Raw genomic sequence first — 25,422 nt, 5'->3', positions numbered from 1 at the left:
TTTTTGTTTGTTTTGATATTCCTAGAATTATGCAGAAGTTGCTTTTTGTGGTATTGTTGAGGTATTTTGTTGGTGGTTGTTTTTTTTCTGTCACCATTTTAAGCTTCCTGCTCTTACCTTGGGAGATGGTCCAGATACAGAATTTTCTCCCTTTCCTGTATGAGACAAACTACATAAGATAGAAGTAAAAAGTAAACCGAAAGCAAAGAAATTTCCCAACTGCTCAAACAAATGTTTGAAGAGATAAAACTCATGAAAGTGTGGATTGGGAGGCATGTTTTGGCATGTCTGTAACTTTCAAAACTCAGTGTGAAGAGTAGTCTTTTGCATGTGGCACAATCTAACACCAATTGGAGTCACTGCTGGTCAGGTTTTTGTTGGTTGGTGGTCAGAACTCATGAAAATTCAGTTATTTCTACCTGCCTCTTAGACTTCTGCTTATCACAGCAGGTGGCAGTGTAATCTGAAATGCAGCATGTTTCAGGGCGTGGGGAGCTTTGCTTACTCCAGGAGTATCAGCCTACTGCAGGTCATGGTGTGGCAGACAGCATTCCAGAGGTGCATGGGGTGACCACAGTCTGCACCACTTAGAAATGCACTGATGATGTCATATAGACAGGAATTTGAATTCCTTCTGGAAGCAATAAAATTAATAGAAAGCTAATAAATCAAACAATGTAATTTTACTATCCTTTTTAATATAATTGTAAACCAGCAAGCAGAGTAGTAAAGGTGAGGTGTAATCAATGACCTGGGATGATGTCTAGATCAGAAGACCTCAGCTTGATCTCACAAAGATCAGGGTTTGGAGGACGTATGACTGCTTACCAGTCACAGGGCAGACAGCAACTAAAGTAATTCACTGTGCTGTTGAGAAGGGGGACTCTTTAACTGCCTGTGAGATAGAGACTACAGTGTGTAGTTCAACAGCTTTGTTCCACAGGGAACTTTGATCACACCTGCTTGAAAAAGAAAGAAGTTTGGGGATTTTTTAGCAAACTGTTGATTCTCCGTGCAACTTCTAAGGAGACTGGAGTCCTGTGGATTGGAATGGAGGCAAGACTCCCTTTCCCTACACCATTTTCAAATCAGAGAGAATGGTTACTGATAAAAGAAATGTTGATTACACTTCAAATGTCTTTTAGATGGATTTTCACTTTGTGGTCTTCTGGATGGCCTTCAGTGTTGCAGACAATCCTGTGTTTAGTTAGAGATTTGTTTCTTGAGAGAGAAAATCCCAAATAAGAAGATATCCTGAGAAGTTAATGTTTCTTCAGAGTGATGGAGATGAGAGCATTCAGCCAAGTACTGGCATGTACTGAACATTACCTGCATGTAATGTCTCATGTAGGATTGTTAAAGAGTTCTCTGAGAAGGGCAACAGCTGGAGTTAAAAAAATGTTTTCCTCCTAGGATGTATGTCAGTGTTCCAGCTCATCCTGCTGCCTGGTGAGCTGCTGTCATGGATCTAGATGTTACTGGCCATCTCTGTCAGCAGCAATCTCAATATGTGGCTTTCAGATATGGCTTTTGGCCACAGCTGCCTCATCCCAAAAGGTTCTCAGAGCTTGTGCCCCCAGTGCACAGAACCATATGTCTGCCACAGCATCACAGGGTGGGCCCAGTAAGGCAATCAGAGCTTTTCTTTCTAAAGCAAATATTTCTTTTCCATTAGTTGCAAAACATTGTCCTTGCAATAGGCTTTCCAAATCCACAAGCTCCTAGTAAATATCTGTGGCACAGTAAGTATATGGAAGAAATACTAATAGTGGGGCTTTGTTGATTGAAGCTTACTTGCCTCTGTTCACACAAAGTGGCAAAGGGCTGAAGGAGCTGAGCTGTCCCCTGACCCTGATGGGTTGAATTATGCATTGTAAAGGCATGCAAAGCATGCAGCCAACCTGTTCCTGAAGAATCCATTTATAAGACAGATGATGACATCATGGGTAAAAAAAGCTTCTGTTTTAATTGTGGAAATGTGCGGGTCAGCAGCTTACTCCTCTGTCGGTGACATCAGAAGCAACATGTCTGTCCTTTCAGTGGGAGGCTGTACAGCAGGGATCCAAAGCTCACTTGCCACTTGAGTGTTTACTTTCACAGGACTTGCTATTTTCTCCCTCTTTCATTTAGCACTGGAGTCTTCCCATCTGACCTGCCTCATTGTAGGCTGCAGATTCAGTTTGGTCTCAGTGTCTTTCCCCACGCAGTGATCTCCCAGTGTTTTTTATTTTTTTGGTTAGGAACAATGGAAATTTTTGTATGCATTTACACTATCATGTATCAATCATTGATTAATAATATTATTTTAAAAAATCAGATACATTTGATGTAGTCTTAAAGGCAATGATTTTGTGGCTGCTTTGAAATAAAATGAAGATTTTGAGAGTCTTCTAGATAGATTCTAAATTCTGCCTGAGAAGCACATTGAATAGCCTTGGGAGAGAGGGACAAAAGGCTTAAGTTGCTCCTTGTATCCCCCTGCACTGGGTGGCATCTGCCTGCCCTGTCATTGCAAGCAGATAAAAGAAAATGTATCAGCTGTTTCATCTTATGAACCTCCTGTTGTGTTTTTGGTGAAACAAATTCTAAATAAGATAAAACTTATTTCTATTAATATTTCATATTAATAAATACTGAGCAGAAGAGCTACAGGCTTTAAACTGCTGTAGATGACCTGCAGCACAAGAAAATCTGTCCTGCTTATCACAGGGTTAGCCTTCTTCTTTCATCCTTCTGTTTTTTCATGAACAAGTTATTTGATCTGCTGTTTTGTTTCTCCATGGGGAAATAGGAAACTTTCTACTTGCAAACTGTTTCTTTGTAACAAAACGTTATATATTTAGCATGTGGCTTTACTTAAAAAAAGAAATTAAAAATAATGTTTTGTTATGGGGCATAATTTATACACAGTACTGCTTACAGTGGGGAGTATCCTCTGATTTTGGAAACAATAAAATGAATCTGATACTACCAAACTCATCTGTTAATTGTTCTTTGATTAAATGTGGTTAATTCACTGTTTAAAAAAGTAAGAATTTTAGGTTATATGAAAGGGGTACTGTAGAGATTTGAGTTGTCTCCAGTTTCACACCTAAATATGTGTAGGGCTGACTAGCTTGTTATTCCTGCTTTAAGCCCCACAACTCTGACAGTCAGACTGGATTCCATCTGCCACCGTTCCAAACATTAGTGGGCCCCAAATGCCCTTGTTTGTACCCCAGAATTCTGCTGCGGGATTCTGTAGGTATAGTTATGGGAAACTAAGAGAAACCTCTGCTTGTCCTGAACAAGGAGCTTGCACAACCTTTTACTCTAGAATTTGAACTGCTTTGCCTGATCTTTCTTGATGCCAGGCCTTTCTAATGCCTTTTCATTTTAATGCCTGTTTTTCTGTATGATTACACTTTTTAATTTGTTTTTTTTTTCATTTTTTGTTAGTAGTAGCTTATGTCTGCATTGGGACAATCAGATAAACTCTCTTACTGTACTGGTAATAATATTAGGCTGTTGAACCCAAATTCTTTGTCATGAAGCCAGAGGACTGCTTTCTGGAACTGGTAGAGTTTCTATTATGTCTTTCAAGCTAGGTGCAATGTTTTTAAATATCTTGGTTTGTTTGGTTTTTTTTAACAGAGTATGCTTCTGCTGGCTCACTGTTTGATTACATTAATAGTAACAAAAGTGAAGAGATGGATATGGATCATATCATGACCTGGGCCACTGACATAGCTAAAGGTAAGCAAGAAGAGTGACATATACTGCCCTACACAGCCAGCAAATGTACAGCTTCCTTAGTCAGGAAAGCTTTCCTAATCTTCCTTATTGAGATGGTAAGAAAACCAATCAAACATATATAAATGAAAAAAGCAAAACCCATTCACTGTTCTTTTCAATATATTCCTTGTTTATTATGAATCCAGAAATATTCTGGAGTGAAAATGGCTTCTGTGAGCCAGTTCTGGTGTGCCCTTAAGTCCCAAGAGGATAATTTGCTGATGTAGTGTAATTATGAGGTAAAGTGCATAATTGCCCTTACATTTGATTTGATTTGGGGCATTTAAGGAAGCTAAGGACTTATTCTCAGCAAACATACTGAAACTCTTCATATAATAATGTAGAATAATCTGTTCCATCCTTTTTGTTCTCTGTGACTGACCACACAAGAATTAGTGTAAACTAATGAAAAAAAAAGTAAATTCATATCTGGCTTAATTGTGTAGACACCTCCTTAACTATATAGTTAGAGAAAATAACTACATATGATGTTAAAACCCATTAGCATATCCAGATAGATGCTTTGAGAGATAAGTGAGCTTTGGTTAGTGCTTTTTACTCAAAGTAGATTGTGGGAAGCTTTGGTTCTCCTTCAGCACGTCAGTATGGCACACAGGTATGGCAACTTGCAATGAGTACAACTAGTGGGAACCAGGAATCATGACTGCAGAAATGGGATGGCCCTGCTCAGCCTGTCTAACTAGATTGTTCCTTTGTTTTGTGTAGGAATGCACTATTTACACATGGAAGCTCCAGTCAAAGTTATCCACAGGGACCTGAAGTCCAGGAATGGTAAAGTAGCAATACGCTGAAACGATCTGCATTTACTGTTACCCATTAATGTGGCATTTAAATCTGTGCCTGAGTTTTGTGAACAAGCAGAATGCCATGGTTGTCATCAAAGCTGCACTTGTTGAGGCACAGAAAAGTTGTCTTGTTCCCTCCTCCCCATCCTGAGCCTGTCTGAAGTTCATTACCGACCTGGCATCATCTAGAACACTGTGGAGGACTCTTTCAACTTGTGTCTTGCTGGTCATGATTGGCCAAGAAAGCTGATTAAGCTTTCAGATACTGCCTGGGCACTCCTTACTTCTTTTTTCTATTTGGAAAGGTTGAGTACCAGGAAAGGCTGGCAGACACCAGACACAATAGACTGGATAAGGCCTATTACTTCTTATCAGAAAATCATGTCTTTGTTGTGGCTTTTTCTGAGGTTTGACAGATACTCAGGCTTTTGAGTCATACACGTTCAGTGTGGAGTCTGTACTTAGCAGTTGACAGTCATTTCTGAAATTTGCTGAACATTGCCTTTTAGATGAAAATTCTACTGGTGGGATAGGAGAGGCACAGATTTCAATGATGTATAATAGTTAAGAAACATGTAGGTCTCACCTCGGTTTTAGGTTTTCTCCTCTTATTAATGACTCTTCAGAGAGCTTCTTGTTAAACTAACTGTACTGGGGAGAATGAAGTTCATCTGTGTTGCTGTCCTTTAACTCAGTAAGGCCTGAAAGGAATTGCATTTGTTCAGAGGCTTGCAGATATTCAGCAGATATTCTGTCAGCTTCCCAATGAAACCAGGACAGATGTGCACATTCAGATGCTGGCTCACCTTAGGGTCATTTGTCTTATTGAAAAATGAAGTATTTTGCTGTAAAAATGTATTAGACTTGCTTTTTGCATTCTTGTAACCTTTTGTTTTTTCATTTTCAGTTGTTATAGCTGCTGATGGTGTGTTAAAGGTATGAACACTTTAATTATTTGTTGAGAGATGCTGCTGCTTGACTGGATGTTTCTATGTCTGATGAATGAGGTCAATACTCACAATACCAGTTTAATATTTTATTTATTTTTGCCAGATCTGTGATTTTGGTGCCTCAAGATTCCACTCCCATACGACACACATGTCATTAGTGGGCACTTTCCCATGGATGGCCCCAGAAGTTATTCAGAGTCTTCCAGTGTCTGAAACATGTGACACGTACTCGTACGGGGTGGTGAGTGTCTCATCTCACTGTGCATTGTGGCAGTGAGACAGAATTCATGTGCTGCAACTGCAGTAGTTTTAAATAAGAACAACAAGAAATGCCACAGTTCCTTCTGTGAATGACCCATTATTTATAATTATATGCTTGAAAATGATAGGAAGAGCATAGTATCTTGCATGTTTGGTAGCATCTCATTAGATTAGCAGCATGCCAGTGTAGGAAGTTCCACAATTATTCAGCATATATGTCCAAAGGCTTTCAGGAGCTACTGAAAGCGTCATGAATCTCTGCTTGTGGGGCTTTTTTTGTGGCACTAAAGAGAAAAAGCTTGTCTTGTAACGGGGGGTAACATTAGCATTCCACTTTCCCCAAAATAGAGTGTCACTGATTTTTATTAAAAAGCAGCTCCTCTATGCTCAATTGTTTAAAAGACACTGCTATCACTATCTGTGAGAATAGACCCCATCTGAAAATACAGAAGCCCAGCACTGCTTTGCTGAAGGGTGAGGAATCAGTTATAGTTCATAAGAATGTCATGTTTTCAGATTCAGTAATGTGAATTACTTTACTCTGTCAGCAGTTAAACTCTAATTTAGTTTTGCTCTGCAATACAAAGCAGGCTAGAAATAGCCCTACTGGTCACATCAGTTGTGTGCCTAAGCCCATAGCCTTCCTCTGGCAGAGGACAATAAAGAGTATTTGGGGCAAAATGAAAGGAAGTGGGGCTGTAGTTTCTATGCATATTGGTGCATTAACCATTTTTCTGTTTGGATTCAACAGTGGGTGGCAGAGTGAGAAATTCTTCACTACCTGCCAAATGTTGTGTCTCTCTCTTTGAGGAATGGGAGGAGGTAGATGTGAGGGAGGGACTGTGATTTTAAGCTAGCACCTATGGCTGTACACGTCTAAGCTGATGTCTCAGTGGAGAGTGACTTAAACTTTTTGCCAAACAGTTGTTTATAGTGAGAAAAATTTTTGAGACATGATGTGACATCACTTACCAGTGAAAGTTCGAAAGTTTGCAAGGATCCTATATGGTCAGACTCAAAATCCTTGCTTGCTTAACTGAACTAGGTCACAAAGAGTAAGAGAACATAAGCTAACAAATATAAATATTAATGTAAACTGTTACTGGAAGCAATCACATATTGTCCACTGAAGGGAAACATTCCAGTTTCAAAACAGAACAACAATATTAGAGGAAAAATTCCAAACTGGTGTTATAGTTCAAACTTCTCACATAGTCATCCTAGTTTGAATTGACTTTAGTAATGTTTTTAAAGTGGGAGAAGGTAAGAAATTGTTTAGTATCTTATCATGTCAAGTATTAACAGTGCCTTGGGAACAGTATGTTGTGAAAAGTTTATTTGACCTCATTGAAAAAGTCAGGTTCCTTTGACAGTTCTGTGCTTGGAGGTAAAACTGAACTATCCTCGTTATGAAAACAGTTCCATGTTACCAGAATATTTTAGCATTGTTATGGGTGTGTAGTGCTACTTTAGAATGTCTAGTAATGACCCACAATTTTTAAATGCATTATTTTTAAATTAATGTGTTCTACTGTGAGTAGAATCTTATGAATTCATAAGCACTTAGGTGTAATTATTCTTTTTATATCTCTAGTCTTGGAACAACATTATTTTCAGAGGAGATAGATGGGTAGAAATGAAGAATGACAGTGGCCCAAGTTCTCTGTTTCTGAAATAACTGATATTAGGGGGTTATACCAGCAAGAAATGGCCTGAATATAACATTGAAAGTTGGAATCTCGCTATAATGAGTGTTATAACTACCAGAGAAGTAGCTAGGGGTCTGAAAAGAAGAAATCTGAGAAAGGGTGTTTTTGTCTCTTTAAGTTATTGTTATCTATAAAAACAAAATGTAAAGAATCTCTTTTTGAAGCATAACACTTGCCAGCAGCTTTTGTGCTAGAGAGACAAATCTGCTTTACTTCAGTTAAAGTCCTCTTAACAAAGAACAGAATCCTTTAAAATGTAAACTAGTAAGATGCTAGGAATAGATGTTTCAATTGCAATATTTGTCATCTTTCCCATGGTTTTCTTTAATTTCCTTTCTTTTATTTTTTTATCTGACAGTCTTTTCTTTCTTCAAACCCATCTGTGATTTTAAATGTTCTGCTTAAGCTGTGCGAGAGCTCTTTTCCATGAAGTGTTGAAGCCTTTCTGCAGCCTCATAGGTCTGAGCTGCTTCTCAGCTGAAATGAATTTTCCTTTTTGTGAACAGTTGTATGCATGTTTATAGCTAATATTTAGATTAGCTTGTCCTGCCCTTCATGGATGGTTAAACAGGCCTATGTATTCTCCGAGATACATAGTCAATAATTTATAATACTGTCACGAAATGCTAAAGCGAAATTTTCAAGGAGAATTTATTACCACACAAAGAGAGATCTTACACTTTCCTTCAGCCATGCTGTAGTTCCTCTTTCTGATCCATTTCCAAGTCTGTACTCTAAACAACTAAAACCAAGTGTTACAAGTGATCAACCCTGAAACTGACTTGTATGTCACCGTATGTTGCTCAAAAATGATTCCTTGCCATCTCTGTCATTCCTTGCTGTCTCTGCCAGATAGGAAAGTGTATGTGGAATGACAGTATCACTCTAAAAGCTGTTCAAAATCATGAAGACATATGCTCAGAATATATTATCCTGGCAGAACTGTTTGTAGTGACCACAGTGTGTGTTTGTGTATCAGTATAAATGTATTTAATCGCAGAAAGCTTATCCAATATAGTTGAATTATTTTATCATTTACAAGAACAAATAAGTAAAACCATTAACTGGCTATTGGTGGCCTAGAGACTGCCATTAAATGTAGCAGCTGTTCAAACACTGCTTTAGTTATGAGAACATATGTTATTTATAGAGGGAATGTTGGCCAGCTCCAGGGGTTATCCCTTACTCTTTTTGAAAAGAATGATGCGATCTTTAACTGCAGTTGGATCAATGCAGAGAAGACAGACCTAATTTTCATGCCTAAGGGCAGCACCTCTGTGAGTGCAATGCTAATGCTTTTGCTGTACCTCTGCTAACTGTGGCTCCTGACCATTGGCTGTGAACACTTTCCTACCAGACAAAGCATAGTTTTTTCAGCGAAGGTGTTCAGAGTGTTTTCTTTTCCTCAGATTACTAACTTGGATGTTCTCCTATCCACATGGCACTTTGAATCTTTGTTGGCTTTGCACCAGTGTGGGGACAGGGTATGGGGTAGAGGTGTTGTGGATTTAGTTTTTCCTTTGGGTTGTTGTCACATAATTGAGAGGATAGGAATTGAAATGCACAGCTGAGCTGACAGAAGTAAATGTGTGAGCTTTTTCTGAAGACCACCTATTTCTTATAGTCAGGTTTGTGTATAGGGTGAACATTCATACATTTATCTCTCCTTTCTCTTCCTCTATATGCAAAGATGAGTCCAGCATCTTCAGAGGCTGCAGCTTACTGCACTATATTAAATGGCCTTGCTTTATTTTTCATCATTGTTTCTAGCTTGGCTGTTTTCTCTGTGAGCTTGTGCTGTCCATCATCACAGAGATGTGATGTGATTGGGAAAGGAGGGGATCCTCACCATTACATGTGGGAGGGAAAATGAACCACGTCAGTCTCAATTAGATTGTAGACCAGAAAGGAAAGATAAAATAATTGCCATATGAAGTGATCCAGTAAAGATAAAATAATTTCCATATGAAGTGATCCAGTAAAGATAAAATAATTTCCATATGAAGCGAGCCAGTTCTGAAAATGAACAGAGTGTACCTCACAATGAAGAGGCTGGGGTAAGTTAGGCTGAGGTCCTTGTCTGTTGCTGAATCACCCTGGGGAGAGCAAGAGGCAAGTGAGAATGCAGACAGTACCCATTTGCTGCTTTTTAAAAGACTGCTGATGCAGTTATTCACCTTAGCTGATGATTCAGGGTAGCTAGTCCATGGGAAAGGGTGGAAACTCCTGTAAAACTGAAAATAGAGACACGTCACCGTTGGAAGGAAAGGCTTTCTCTGTATATTTGGCCTGAATATGAAAATTGCTTTGTTGTTAAAATATTTTCTAAACCTGTGTAAGTAAATGCAAGGATTTCCAGCATCCCACTTCCGTATTTTTTACTTTCATTTGTTAGTAAAATGAAGGCATCATGAAAAATCCTTCCTATTGCGTCAAATTGCTGTTTTTCTCTTCAACTGTGTGCAGTCTTGGACAAATTTTTAGCTAGCACTGTTGCTTTAGGGAGGCAGTGATCTGTTGGAGCAGTGGAAATAAACACTAAAGGTGTCATGATAAAGGAATTCGGTGCAAAATGTTCTGCACAACCATATGTGCATGAATGAAACAAGACAGCTCTTAAAATTTACAGTCTTCTGAAAGAAAGATAGCCCAGCAGTAGTTTTCCAACTCAAGGCTCTTGAAGACATTTAACATGTATTTCATTATGTTCTTTACTGGAAGGTTATTTAGATACTGCTCTATCTGATGTGCAAACTTGAGTTTTTTCCTCTGTAGTGTTATGGTACAGTCCCAACAGATGAGGTGGTTCTGCAAGGCTGCTCAACCACATGTTTGATTTGGTCCAGGAACCTTTGTTTTAAACTGACTTTTTATACACTGCTTTTATACACTGCTTTTTTTGTCTGAAGTACATGGGACTGGTAATTTTTTTTTCCTTCTCTCACAATTAAATTTCCTTCTCGACCAGTAGAGAAGTGATAATTTGAGTTACAACTGAGGTGCCTTTTTTTCCTTCTGAAAGGATTGAACTGAAGCTAACAGGATAATTGAATAGATCTGTGATAGTTCTCCCCATATATTTCTTATTCTCAGAAAAACTGTTCTTATTTTTCCAAGATACCCTTACCTTTACTAATCAGTCTTCTGACTCAAGCAGAATTATTGAAATAGGTCTATTGTTGGAGTTCCCTGTTCACTTGAATAAAGGCCCAACTCTGCTTCAATGCATTTTTTTGCTTGACCCCCATCTGTCAATATTGTTCCATTTGCTTTTTCATTATCTTCATAGCTATCCACAGTCCATTCAAAATGATGCAGCTGGAATAAACCTGGGCACTAACCCAAACACTGAGGATATAGAGACTTGTATAAGGATCTTAATGCATTTTGGCAAATCCTGCATTAAAGATTCTTTGTTGTTGTTGTTATACTTGATAAATGAGCAGAAGAAAAAGTTTGTAGATATTTTCAACCAGATGTGTCTATGAAAGTTTTGCTTAAAAAAAAAGGGGGACATAAACAAGTAGAGGTACAAAGTGCTATTAATTTGGTTGAATTCCAATATGTTGTCCCAATGGCAGAAAAACACGTTGGATTCATTGACTTGAAGCCTTTTTGATGATGCCAAACTCTTTTCTACAGAGTAGCTTAGATTCTTGGGTACTGTGTTATCAAAAGGCTAAAAACATGCAAAACTAGGAGATCTTTCTCTAGCTAAGGACAGTATGTCTATAAAAACTCAAGGAGAAGAAGTGATTTTTTTATATGCTGTATATTGCTTAGTTTAATATGATCACATACTTGGAGATAAACAATTACAGTTTTGATTGCAAAATTGTATTTTTGTAGGCATATCAAGGGAGCTAAATACCTTTTGGTTCATATTCACTGGTTGCAGTCGCATGGAAATATTTTTAAATGAAAAATTACTGCACAGCAATGTCTAGTTGGAGCTGAGAAGGAGAGGAAGAGCATTGTCTCCCAAGACCCAGTTGCCAAATGTGAACTTTATAGTGTACAAAGATAGTAAAAAAGCAACCCAGTTTTTCATCTTAGCTTTTCTGTAGAGGAAAAAGCAGAAACATTCAAATTAATTTTGTGAGAGGATCTTGCACACAAACACCAGTCCAAGTTCCTGCAAATGAAAACTGGTTGCCTGGTAATTGGATACAGAATAGTGCTGTATCAAGGTTTAATAATGTATTTAAAATACAAAGTACAGAAATAAAAATTCTTTTCTTTTTTTCTCTTCCAGGTTCTCTGGGAGATGCTAACAAGGGAGGTCCCCTTTAAAGGCTTGGAAGGATTACAAGTAGCTTGGCTTGTAGTGGAAAAAAACGAGGTAAGACTACGTTTCTACATTCAGGTACATAGATCAGAAAACAGTATTGGGGTTTTGCAAAAGACTTTTTCATCTTCTTCAAATTGAAAGTAAGTTCACGCGTATGGAAAGATTAGCAGTAGGAGCTAACACAAAGGGTCAAAGTGATGTTATTCCTCATGAATGGACCCTTTACATCTAATTGTTGCAGCTTCACGTCGTGATGCTGTAGATCAAAAATTGTACAAGTACTGTACTAGTTTCTCAGTCTCAATTGTAAAACCTAGGGGTTTGTTCTTAGTGATGAAAGAAGCCATTGCGTCCAAGGTAGGGGAACAGTTTAACTCCATCTCCTGCGTTTAGGACATCTTTTTACTGGCCGGGAGTTGATATATCTGTAAGAGACCTTCAGCTACTTCAACTTAACTCTCCCAGCAGGAGTCACTATAGTACAAGAAACTGCCGCTTAGATGAAAATTTCAAAAATAAAAGAAGAAAAAATAGTTTTAAAAAAAGAGAGAAATTACAGTTTTGCCACCTACGTTCAACACTACATTGAAGATGAGCTCCTCACTGGTATCGGCAAGGCTGTGGCATAGCTGCAAGCCTCCTCATGCAGAGTCTTTCCATTTCAAAAGCACTTCAGTGGTGTAAACACCGTTTGTACAGTGTCCCCAGCCTCGCTTTTCTTCTCCTCACAAATTGAGGCTTTCAGTTAGTTGGACATGTGAGCGTATATCTGAACACATAGTCCCTTGATATCAAAGACAGTAACTACATTTAAAAAACATTTAAAGTTGTGACTGTACCACACACAGACAAGCATGGAAATCCTCCACAAAGATGAAACCTCCTCTATCTAGACACAGCGGAAGCTTGGGAAACATTACAATGGCGAGGCACCGGCTGTACAATACAGATTTCTATTATTCTACATAAACTGTTTCTCAAAATGCTTTAGAGTTAAACAGAGGAGTTAGGTTTCCTCCTCTTAGTTTAATGTTTTTTGTTGGTGTTTTTTTCCCTCTCTCTTTTTTTCTTCTTTTTGAGGACTGGATTAATTCCAGTGTGATATACCAATTAGTTGGAAATGCTACACTAACAGTGTGAAGATTGTGAATGTGGTCTTCTACTGCATTTATGAGAGCAGGGGGCACAAAGACACTCTTTCTTCTAGTCCAGGAAAAGCCTCACGCATCATTTTGAAGGAGGAACCTTAAAGCTTTCCATCAACAGTATTTGGCTCTTGTGCCTACCACATGCAGTTTTATGTAAGGGGTAAGAATGGCATTGGGAATGTTGTAAAGACATGCAGTCACATGCTGAAACATGTCTGAGAGCACAAGACACATTTCTCTGCAGTTTTCCAGAGCAAGGAATTGTGTAAAATCCAGTATGAACTAAATGTAGATATGACTATTTTACTAATGGCTGGAGAAACCTAAGGGGTGCATTCTCAGAGCCAGGTCTTTGTCTGTCAGGTACCACTAGCCTGTTGCTACCACTTTTCTTAGGGGGCTGTGAGGGAGCTTAGAGGGCATTGCATACTTTTAATTTTTTCTGGCCATGACATGGGTAATATGTCCAGCATAGGCCTTGAAAAGTCAGCTTGTGCTACTTTTCTTAGTTTTCTGTGTCCCAAAACAAGTGTAAGGGTCAGGTTCTGCTCTCAGTTCAGCCTCTTGATATCAGCAGGGTTGCATGGTTCCAGTCCACAACAGCCGCTCCTCCAGTTTTTGGATTGCAAGTCTTTTGATAAAATCAATGAGGGATTGAGGCCAAAGCATAATTGCATAAGGTGAAAAATCCCCTTTGTAAAGTCTGAGGCTAGCAAATGGAGTAGATTCTAATGTGTCTGTATGGATCTCTTTTGACACCATGCATAATTTCACAGTGTTATTTTTATTCTGGTAGAGATTTTTTAAAGCCATTTTTTAAAGAAGAGCAAAGCATGAGAGTTCAGGTTATGCTAGACATGATCTCATAATACATTGCCACTGAGAAATGTGTTCTTTATTATGACATTTGGATCCTGCTACCTCTCTGTTACATATGATATAGGCGACATTCTTCACAAGTGAGACAAGTGGTGATTGCTACTGCTTGTCCACCTCCTGGAACACCGAGGGTTACAGACAATACTGCAGCAAGACTAGCCAGTGTATTTTTAGGCCAGTGACTCAATTAGACATCAGGCACCAGTGCAACTTATTTGTGCCTTGTACAAATTTCTGTGTATTTCTTCCACAGAAACCCTTGCACATTAAGTTATGACATTGATAATCAGACTTCTGCAGTGCCTGGCCTCTGTCTCTCATGTTTCCAGTTCTTTCAGGGTTCAAATGCTTTTGGAACAGGATTTAACTCTTACTTTTGGCTGCTGTGTCTTGTAAGGCTTTGCAGGTCACACTGCAGTAATGTAATAGTACAGAGTGACATAACTTGCTCTGCTTTGCTTCTGAAATGGCAATAGTAGGGCAGATGAAAGGGTCTTCCTGAGAGGATAGTGTGAACAGGAATGTAATTCCTGGCTCTCGCCTCTTAGAGGACAAGTACCCTTTTTCCAGCTTGACCCTTCTTACATTTGGACTCACTTTCACTGAGAAACTGGTTTTCTATCTAACTTTTTAAAAATTATTTATATAATGTGAAACATCTGAAGTCAGTTAACAGCTTTAGTGAGAGCAGGGGGTTCTCCTTCAGTTGTAATGTTGGAAGCATGTGCAATCAGCTGGAGAGGCTTCCGTATCTGTGTATGTGAGAAAGGATTTGCTTTTAGGCTTTCCAGTCTGGAGGCAGGCTGTTAATGCAAAAATCTTCTAATTTAAAACTCTCAGCAAATGAAACCAAACTATAGCTGCAAACTATAGTAGTCAGTGGTCCTGGCTATAACCAGCAACTCCTTGTCTTCAGTCATTAGGAAATATTTATGAGTTCACTGTGCTCTGTGAGTGCTTTCTGAGATCTGCATGTCCTCATTAATCCTTCTGACCACAGGCTCATGAAACGTCTCTTGTGTCATGTAGAGCTTCACTTAACTCTTTTTAACTCACTTAATGTAATCTATATTTCAGCTATTTGTGTGTCAAAAGTGATTATAGTATTGAACAGCTAGATCATTTATGTGGGAGAAAGGAATTAAGGCAGGCTGTACATTATGCCTATCTGACAAGCAACTTAAAATACTATGCAGTAACCTCCACAAATGATTATGTTTTAGTATTAAAACCTGTTTGTCTTGGTTTTGCTTCTTCTCTCTGAGCTTTCTTAAGGAACCCCATTTGTGCATTTGATATGTTACTCTCTTATAGGTCTATTAAAAATTATTTGTGCTTCTTGCTAGTGTTAGTAATTTTGATTTTTCTTTCTAATATGTCTCCACATTTTTATATTGTATTTAAAAGAGAGAGTGTATTTTATTTCTTTGAAGTCTATTGGTATCATAGGAAATTGCTTAGTAGCAGCTTAAAGGGAAACGCTTCCAGTAACTGATACATTTTCTTTCCATTAGAGATTAACCATTCCAAGCAGTTGTCCCAGAAGTTTTGCAGAACTGATGCACCAATGTTGGGATGCTGATTCAAAGGTAATTAAATGTGTGTTTGATTTCTGCACCACCACCCCAGCCTTGTTTTGCGAAGTGCATTAGCATTTCTTTGGGGGAGAAGTCTGAGCTGACACCATTGACACATTTCTTGACAATGATACCCAGGACTTTTTTTTAGTGTGTGTGTATATTTATACCTAAATAACTCTCTCTCCCTTTTGATCAAGAGTTGCTATGCTGCTAACTTTGTAACTATTAAAGACAATGACAGGGAATGTGGTAGGATGGCAAAAATGTAGCTGTTTTGGAGCAAGTGGGAAAATTGTGGGTTTTATATTTTCTTTCAAAGGTTAATACTTAATCCCTCTTGGATGTATGTAAGCATCACATTATAAAATAAAAATTTCAAGGTCCAATTCTGTGCCCTACTGGTGTTGAAAACAATGCAAGTATAAGTAAAGAATAAATTAATCCATAAAACATGGGTAGGAACAGCAGCAACACATTCTAAATTAACATTAAACCTTTCCTAATCTGTTCCCTTAGGGCTTGAATAGTGAGCTTTATAATGACTGTACTGTAATAATATGATAATAGCAGTGCTGTTTAACCATGAGAACAGAATAAAAAGTTAAAAGAGCTGCACCATTGTTACTATTAATCTGCTGTTACAAGGAAGGGATTGAATAAGTATTTAGACAGTAAAAGCTTGTGTAGATTATGAGAGTTACCTTCTTTAAATGGACTTTGTGACCATCCTATTGCACATAAAACTGGCTGAAAAGAGCCTGTGGGCATACTAGCTTTAGTACCAAGGATGGATAAACATCTATTTCCTTTGCCTATAAAAATATTTGAGACATTGAAGAATAGTTAAGCAAAGGAAATTGTGCTCTTTTTCTCAAGTAAAGGCACCAGGAAGTACTTAATTTCTTTAAACTCAGGAGAAAGTTAGCAACTACTTCAAGGAGACCAAGATTAATTCCAAGAGAAATGAGAGCATATAGGTGCTCTAAACTAGAATTTATCACCAAAGAGTAGCCATAGAAGAATAATATGAGAAAGGAAATATGCATTATTGGTCTCTCTTTTAAAAGCAAGACGTTGCTTTCCTGCAGAATGGATCTGGAAGACTGAGATTCATCGACATGTGATTTCCACATGAACACACATATAATTGCCATTCTTTTAATACCCTCCTTGTATCCACAGAGGGGGGGAGAGGGGAGAAAAATGCTTCAAGTTTTTGAATCTACAGGTAGGCTGCTTAAGTTCTAGGTCAGTAATTACTGAAGAAGACTTTCAGTGCTGACTGCTTATCTTTACTAACTGCTCCCAAGTGGCAGCATCACTACCAAAGGCCTCAGAATAAGAATTATTGGAGCTTCTTTTCTGTAATTGTCACATACTAGATCAGCTAACTTTGCCTTGTTTGAACCACATCCATAAGTGTCCAAAAGACTGTTGCTGTTTCTCAAGGAGAGGGAGGGATTTGCATGTTATAAAAGAATGATGCTTAACCATCAGGCTGAGTTCTGTCTGATAGAGTAATTTATCTGGGTGTGCACTGGTTCCTGGGGAATATTGTTCCCAGAATTCATGCAAACTATGAATCTCCTGTGAGGTGGGGTTTTTCTGACAGTCTGCTCTTCGCTAGTTTTTTCGTGCAGCTCTTCTTCTGTTAGGCAATTACAGCTTTGTTCACATGACTGAAATGGAGTAATCTGTGGTCACAATTTGGACATGTGACTGACTTATTCAGTCACGTGCTGGGAAAGGGTCGCTACTCACAGCTCTCCAAGTGCTTTGATAAAGGGCTGTGTGGCCTGCTTGAGCCAAAAGATGGAGCACGCTCCTCTGAAATAGTGCTCTGTGCAGCATTCCCTTTTTGCCAGGATTAGCTTTAGAAAATCAGATCGTTGATGCATGAACAAGTTACTGAGGGTCAAGCAGGGGTGAGCTTGAGTATGTCAGCTGCTCAAAAGCAGTTGCTAAGGTGCATACTTCTAGCCCACAGAATTCATGAGGTAACTTTTGGTGGCTTACCCCTGAGAAATGAGGGATATGCATTTATGGTGGGGCAAAGGAATACACTTGGAGAGCTGCTGCAGAGAAGCTGGAGTGTCAGACACTGCTCACACCATAATTTCTTCAGACATAGTTATTAATATTGCTTTGAATTCTTAAGAATTTCTTCACACATGGAGAAAAATACCTGTAGTGCTCCATGTGATACTTGGAATGGTAGTCTTTATGCAGTTTAAACTGCTAGTTGAAACAAAGAGTTCGTACCTTACAATTTCTACCGAACAAGTTGCTTTTTGCTTGGGTATTAGGTAATTGTAGAAACAAGGTTGCTCATCACTGGTGTCTTTGTTTACTGGGGTTACTTGTTTTTGAGTTGTAGGTGAATAATTCTTTCTCATTTCATCTGTTCCTTCAGTTTCTTTCCACATCAAAGATGTTTATAAATTACAGAGTATTTTAATGGAAATCAGAAAACTGGGAACAGAGAAGAAACAAAAAATGAAAGACATATGGATTAAATATCCTGATTTTATGGAGACCTATTCAGTAAGAAATACTGAGTGGAAGGAAACAATGAAAACATTAGCCAGAATTATTTCTAGAGGGGCATATATTTTAAAGATTTCAGTATGAGACATCACAGATATAAAGGGAAACAGAACAGTTTTCAAAGGCGACTCATGCCTTGATATTTTAAGAATCCCTTATAAGGGCTTTCTAGAAAGTGCTAAGCAGTTATCTACTGAAAAGAAGATTTTTTTTTTTTTTTTGGAGTTTCTCAGCTCAGGCTCCCAGTTTCCCAAATCACTTCTTGCCAGTTTTAGCCAAGGTACCACTCTGCATTTAGAATGCATTTATTAAATCTGAAATTATCCTTTCCTAGGGGCAAGAAACCATGAAAAGCCATGTGACAGTGTAGGCTTGTGCCTTCCTGTCAGGTTTGTCTCCATGCAAAGCTGCTGCCTGTAAATCTGGCAGCTGCAATGCTGGCAGGGTAAGTGCTGGCTGTTTACAGAATTTGCACAGCCAGAGATGTACAGTACTTTGACATTACTGTGTGACTGTGTCTGCATTTGTTCCAGCTCCAGTTGCACCAACTCTGCAGCCCCTTTGCCTGTAGTGCAGGACCCATCACATGATTGTTGCTGCTTCTCCCAAATCACTTGATTGATCCTTTTGCCTGCCCTTAGTAAAAGCCCTGTTCTCTGTCATTGTCTTCACTCTGGTTACTCCAGGCAAGCCTGATAGCAGAGCTAACTGTGCTCACTTAGTGTCAGCCCTGCCCTATACTTTCCTCTAAACACCTGAGAAAAAAGGAGCAAGCCAAACTCATAGATGTGTTTGTAAATTATCCTGAATAGTCCATAAAATATTGTAGATAATGCAGCATGGGAATGTTTGCCCTTGGTGTCTTCCTGAAAATAGAATTTGTTTTGTATAGGCACATTATGTACCTGCCAGTCTGTGGGACAATGCGTAGCAGTTGCAGTACCCTTCAGGGAGCCACCTGAAGCTTCTCACCATTTGGGAGGCCCTTGAATCCCTTCAACAGTTCACATCCACTGGTGTGGTCACAAGAGATGCAGCCATAGGAACAAAATGGGTGTGAAGGCTGGTCAAAGGTTCTTCTGCCCCAAAACTGCACTGGAGTCAGTGGTGGTGGTACCAGGGATGGACTGTGTGCTCCGTGCCCCCAGTGCAGCCCACTCCTGGCCAGCAAGTTTGGGCTCTTCCCAGGGTGTGTTCAGGGTATCTGTTCAGCTGGGGCAGGTCCAGCACCATCATGCATGTGGAGGGGAGCACAGCTGCCTCCCCAGCCCCTGTAAGGGCAGGGTGACCCTGTCGGGTCTCCATACAAGGGACTGTGTCACCAGTGCAAGCAATGACCTGCTGCTTAACTGGTACCTGTTGCTGTGAGCTCTGGGTGCCCAGCCTGCCCCTCTCTGCATGCTGGGCTGGGGAGAAAATTGCATAAGCACTTGTGCTGGGGCAAGCATGTCTGTGGCAGAGAAAATGTGTGTAGCTCACTGAACTGCCCATTGCATGAAATCATGGAGGTGCACCAAAAAATGACAGACAAAGCCTCCAGTTACAGCTGAAGAGTGCAGCATTACAGTATAAGAGAGCTTGTCTCTCTTTTTGTTATGCATTTGACACTTTTTCATGCTGTTTGACATTTAAAATAAAGAAATTGTCTGTCTTTTATAATGTGGAAATCACTTGGATCTTCCCAAGAGAGACACCTCAGCATTGTTCCTAATTGTTTTTGTGCTCCCAAATTAAAATGCACGTTTTAATTGCAGCATCTGTAATTTTAGCAGAAATGGTATAATTAAAGGCACAGCAGAGAGAGAATGTGCATCATCCCCTTATTATGTATCTACATTTTGTTTCAACCTTTTGTCTCAACCTTGTCTGGGGTCTGTCAAACAGACTAACAGAGTCAGTGCTCTTTCAAGAAACACATTTAACTGGCTTTTTCAGTTTTCAGTTATTATCCTACTTCATAGCTTCCCTTTGGGACTAAGGGAAAAGTGAAAAAAAAAAAAAAAAAACAACCAAAAAAACCCCGAGAAATTTAACCTGGTCTTTCTCACTTGTGAGCACAATGGGTCATGGAGAGCCCTGGAACAAAGTTCAGTAAATGAGCCCAGGACAGAAGAGCACAGAGTCCACTAACATGAGCTTAGCTGCCAGGCAAGACATCCTTCCCTAACTGCAGTCTTCACTTCTTCCCTGGCTGCTCCTGAAGTAGCTAAGTGAGAGTTTTTCTGAAAGTATCTCCTCTGCAAGAGGGGAACTGCAGCCAGAAACTTATTTTTGATAGGCAGCTAAATGGCTTTTTCACACACCAGAGTTTATATTAATACCTGTAAAAGGCCATCTATATAATTACCAGTTGCTGATGGTCCAGCCTTCTCTATTTGGAAGCATTTTCTCTCATAGCTTGAGAAAAATTATTCTTTCAAATTAAGAATCTAGATGATTGATGATTCTAATGTTTAATCCTGTTTTACTAGTAGACATGGCAGAATAAGCTAAGGCTTGAGTCCTACTAGCCTGTGCAACTCTTCTCAAACTTTCCTTTAATGGAAGAACAAAAAGAAACCATTTACAGATTTACAGTCCTCTTGTAGGATGCTGTGGTCAGAAAGAAGTGTGGCAGTTCCTTTTAATTGTGGGGTTTCAGTTGAAAATTTCCTGCAGGTAGTTCTAGTAGTTTTATATGAATGCAAATGCTCTGTTTTGGTTTTCTTTTTTCTTCAGAAAAGACCATCTTTCAAGCAGATTATTTCAATCCTGGAATCTATGTCAAATGACAGCAACCTTCCAGACCAGTGTAACTCATTCCTGCATAACAAGGCAGAGTGGAGGTAAGTTTTCTTCCTTCCAAGATGATATGATGAGGTTTTACATTGAAATGGTATGAGTGGCTTTTTTCAGAAAGACATCAGACTCCAGTGATGTACTGGTAGAAAATATGTGTGCTTGAAGTATTTTTAGAACATAACTTACCTTGTTGTTTTTCAGGAATGCCCAGAATGTTGCGAAACTTGTATTAGGAGCCAATGCACTTAGCTGTACCCTGTATTTATTATTACAGTGGTTTAGGCATCATGATATTTATGGTTTTGTGATTCACATCTTAAAACCAATTACAGGGATTCAGTCAATAGTGTGGGGGCAAAAGAAGTCAGATAACATACAGGTTTGATGCAATTTTCATAGAAAGTGCATCAGTGATGTTAATATTAAAATCAAAGAAGGATAAGGGGCCTAAAACCCCTACCTTCCGAGTCAGGGTTGTACTCACTTGAATGCACTCTACCATTTTTTATGTGTTCTCTCCTTTGTCAGCTGTGTGTTCACACATCCAGCACATGCCCATGCCAGTCCCATTTTTTACAGTGTTCCAGCATTGCTTGAGCATATGATTTTAGTTATTGCTGATTGTAATTGTTATTCATAAGTGATTAGAAATGGAAATGAGATTTGAGGCAATTTTATTACATTACAGTTTTGCAGTAAAGCTTTCAGCCTCTTTTTTGGAATGTGCCAAAACTTCAAAAACCTGTCCCTGAAGCTTATTTGTGTGTTAGAGAACTTTCTGCTTCCCAGTAAATCCTTCTGTTTGAGATGGAATATTGAAAACAGATCTGCACAGGGAGATGATTTTTGCAGATGATCGTGCCTCACTCTATATTAAGAAGCGTTGGCTCTATGCCGAATAAGCAGCGAGCACAAATACCAAAAGATTCCCTGCATCGAAGAAACCGGGACGAGGTGGAGGATGGGGCTTGTGTCAAGCCCGGCAATCCCGCATTTCTTCCGCTGCCTTCCAAGGAAAAGCAAGACATAGATTTTTAATGGGGCGAGTGGAAAAACTGAGCTGTCGCTGGGACGCCCCCGGTCACACGGCGGGGTATAAATAGCCCGGCCCGGGCCCGCCCCGGCTCGGCCGCGCCGCCGGCGGCCCCGGACCCGGCCGGGCGGCGGGGGCTGCGCGCCATCTGCTGGCGGCAGCGCCGCACTGCGCCCGCCGCGCCGCCCGCGAGGCCGCCCCGCAGCGCCTGCTGGGCCTGCCCCGCACTGCTGCTGCTGCGGGCACCGCTGGGCCTGCCCCGCGCTGCTGCTGCTGCGGGCACCGCTGGGCCTGCCCCGCGCTGCTGCTGCTGCTGCGGGCACCGCTGGGCCTGCCCCGCACTGCTGCTGCTGCTGCTGCTGCGGGCACCGCTGGGCCTGCCCCGCACTGCTGCTGCTGCTGCTGCGGGCACCGCTGGGCCTGCCCCGCACTGCTGCTGCTGCTGCTGCGGGCACCGCTGGGCCTGCCCCGCGCTGCTGCTGCTGCTGCGGGCACCGCTGGGCCTGCCCCACACTGCTGCTGCTGCTGCTGCTGCGGGCACCGCTGGGCCTGCCCCGCACTGCTGCTGCTGCTGCTGCGGGCACCGCTGGGCCTGCCCCGCACTGCTGCTGCTGCTGCTGCGGGCACCGCTGGGCCCTGCCCCGCACTGCTGCTGCTGCTGCTGCTGCGGGCACCGCTGGGCCTGCCCCGCACTGCTGCTGCTGCTGCTGCTGCGGGCACCGCTGGGCCTGCCCCGCACCGCTGCTTCTGCTGCTGCGGGCACCGCTGGGCCCTGCGCCCGGATCCCAGTGCTGAGCGCTCCAGGCAGTGTTTAAAGTACCCCAACTGCATGGCACTGTTGTTTATGCAGACTCTGAGCATCATATCATGGGTTTGACAGTAGATGGAACAAGGAGGGTTGGGAAAAAAGTACATCCTACTGAGGGGTTTTTTATATTAAAAATGTTTGAAAGATGAGCAGATACTCAATTGCCTTTAGGAAAGGTGAATAGCTACTTAAATCTTGCCAATATAGCAAAATAAAAGCTGTACTAGTTGACATTTGGTGACAAACGTTGTTTTACTTAATCGGTTTATTTCTTGAAGTGTGACTCAAGTGGCCCAAGTATTTCTTGCACATTTGTTGCTAAATTTCTCAGATGAGGAATGTCTGAAAAGGTGTTAATGAAAAGCCGTGTAGCAACAAAGAACTCTTTGGTACTATCAAGTAATGAAAAAACTTTTTACCATGGAGACTTGTGTTAAAAAGAAATGTGACATTTTTTCTGGAAGAATAAATGGCTTAGAGACAAGGAAATATGAGAGAGAAAATAAAAATTCAAGATGGGACATGATTTGCCTGAAAGCAAAGATGATTTGAGCTGAAATGAAAACACAACGTTCAGAAAGAGCACAAATCATGTGGGCACTTGTTTGGAAGCTGGAAGGGTGCTTTCCTATCCAAATTCTGGTAACAGCTTCCTGCCCTGATGTGAAAGCCATGTTAGAATGGAAGCTTTCGTGAATGCTTAGTCAAATAAACAGAATGTATGCAAAAAAATGCCACCTGAAATAGATAAAAGATGCGTAAAGTGGTCCCAAAGGATAAACTAAAAGAGTCTTAAGTTTGTTACTAAAAACAACTGCACATTAGTTTAATGTATTTTAACTTCTGTATTGAAAAATCTTTGCTTTTACTGATTTTTTTTTCCCCATGGTTTTTTATCCCATAGTGATTTGCAAAGAGATAGTGAAACCAGCAGTAGGGAAAGTATGAGATATATTACCACAAAATAGGGAATTTTAATGAAGCCTGGATATCCGAGCACTGGAGAAGGGTGGGCTTGGGAGAGGCAAAAATTATGCTTGTTCCTTTGAGGGACCTCTGAATTAATGATCCAGATACTGCACTTTCACCAGCATGCTGCACTTAGCAAAGCAAAGCTCAGACAAACTGGATTGTGTTTTTCCCCACTCTTAAAAAAAGGCAAGCTGAGGTCCTTTTTATATAGACATGCCAAAATTGTATCTGCAGCAGCAAGTAACTGGAGTCTTCAGTATCACTGACTGGCTGGCATGAACACGGAGAGTGGGCTGAGCCTATACATGACTGCTGGAGTTGATAACACGAACGATGCTTTGACTTATCTATATAATGCAGTCTTATTTGCAACATTTTCTGGTATTCATTTTTATATTAATATCACATTATTATTTGCTTGTGCTGTATTTCCCTAAAATAATTCAGTGTCTTTTTTCCTAACTGTTCCACACATGTTCAGCACGTTTTTGTTATTAATAAAATAGGGGCACTACCTTATGCCTGAGTTGCATAGGTCTAGTTGCATAGGCCCTATGTTTAAGTTCATATTCTGTGATCTTTTTGGAGCCCTTTCTGAAGTCACTTGTATTACAGTCAAAAAAAATTACTGTAGAAGTAATGATGTTCCAATTCAGTGAGAAATCCCATTTGTCTGCATTTAGTCATATATACTAACTGCATCTCTCCTTCCATCCTCTCCCCACGAGTGGCTGCTCCAATGATTAAAATAGTTTATTAGTGATACTTACATTAGTGTATTAGTAGCAATTCAAGGCATATAAAGAAATGCCAGTCATTGTGTTTAATCTGTGAATGTCATTTGATCATTATGTACAATACAATACAATACAATAATGTATTAGTATTTGTTCTTCAGTGTCACAGAATGAAACTATTCTAGAAAATCCAGTAAATTCACACTGCAGAACTACAGAAGCAAACAAATCCACATGTCCTACCATGTATAATGTTTCAAGCTGCTTCATTTAATAAGACTCATTAACTGGGCAATGTACAGTAGCTTTCTCTTTAATTACACAATTTCATTATGCAGTGGAATTATTTTTCAGAATACAACTGTTTTTGCAGACTAACCTTTTATTTTAAGAGAAGTTTCTGTCTAATGAAGAGAGATAATTACAGTACAAAATAGACTTTTGACACAGAGAAAACTATTGTTACCAGGACTCCCCTAGCGCATAATATTATTTTAAAAGAGAATGTAATTTACATATTTAAAAAATTATAGAGTTGTATGTAAGTAGCAGCGATGATGAGAGACAAACTAAGAAAAGCAGTGCAACTGCCCTCAAATTGCTCTGTAGTTTCCACAGTAGATAGCATAGTATGTGTTTTACCTGACAAAAGGGGTTTATGAGGGATATGGGTGTCTGGGGATGAGTCACTTTCTGACCTTTGGTCCAGGGCCTTTTAGTTTGTTCCCTTGTTGTCTCTTTATTATGATGTCTGACCACTTTCTACCCAGCTCAGGGATCAGTCTTAATTTATGCATGCCTAAATATGATAGAGAATTTTTCTTGAAATCTTAAGCATGATAATTATGAGGGGCATTTGTTCTGACCACCACGTAGAACAGCTCACTCAGCAGGACTCAAGTGTGATAAATGCCTTTGCCCCCAGGTGGCTGATTTCTGCAGTAGAATTAAGCATGGTGGTAAAGTTTGCAGTAGGGTTTTCTGGTTATTTGAGCTCTGAATCCTTTCACTGTACTTTTTAAGCAATGCTCTCTGACAGAGATGTCTTATCAAAATGAGAAATTCGTAGAATTTGGAAAATTCATATTATTTTATTTGCTTAGACTCTTTGGGTATGCTATTTTCCTACATTGAGAGGCTGAACTA

The 25,422-nt window shown here is 40.0% G+C and overlaps 1 protein-coding gene across 2 annotated transcripts in view; it reads left to right on the top strand.

Annotated features, from left to right (window-relative positions):
* The window catches only part of MAP3K20 (mitogen-activated protein kinase kinase kinase 20), a 90,846-nt gene that overhangs the window by 30,201 nt on the left and 35,223 nt on the right, over nucleotides 1-25,422 (top strand). For both annotated transcript variants that reach the window (XM_058027648.1, XM_058027647.1), the window contains 7 exons: nucleotides 3,634-3,735; nucleotides 4,501-4,566; nucleotides 5,488-5,516; nucleotides 5,634-5,771; nucleotides 11,756-11,842; nucleotides 15,333-15,407; nucleotides 20,664-20,770. In XM_058027648.1, the coding sequence (XP_057883631.1) occupies nucleotides 3,634-3,735; nucleotides 4,501-4,566; nucleotides 5,488-5,516; nucleotides 5,634-5,771; nucleotides 11,756-11,842; nucleotides 15,333-15,407; nucleotides 20,664-20,770 (604 nt within the window). The remainder of the gene's footprint in view (nucleotides 1-3,633; nucleotides 3,736-4,500; nucleotides 4,567-5,487; nucleotides 5,517-5,633; nucleotides 5,772-11,755; nucleotides 11,843-15,332; nucleotides 15,408-20,663; nucleotides 20,771-25,422) is intronic.

This window comes from Melospiza georgiana, chromosome 7 (assembly GCF_028018845.1).
Source record: "Melospiza georgiana isolate bMelGeo1 chromosome 7, bMelGeo1.pri, whole genome shotgun sequence".
Lineage (NCBI taxonomy): Eukaryota > Metazoa > Chordata > Aves > Passeriformes > Passerellidae > Melospiza > Melospiza georgiana.
Note: the sequence above shows the minus strand (reverse complement) of the source record. Positions and strands in the feature narration are given on the sequence as shown.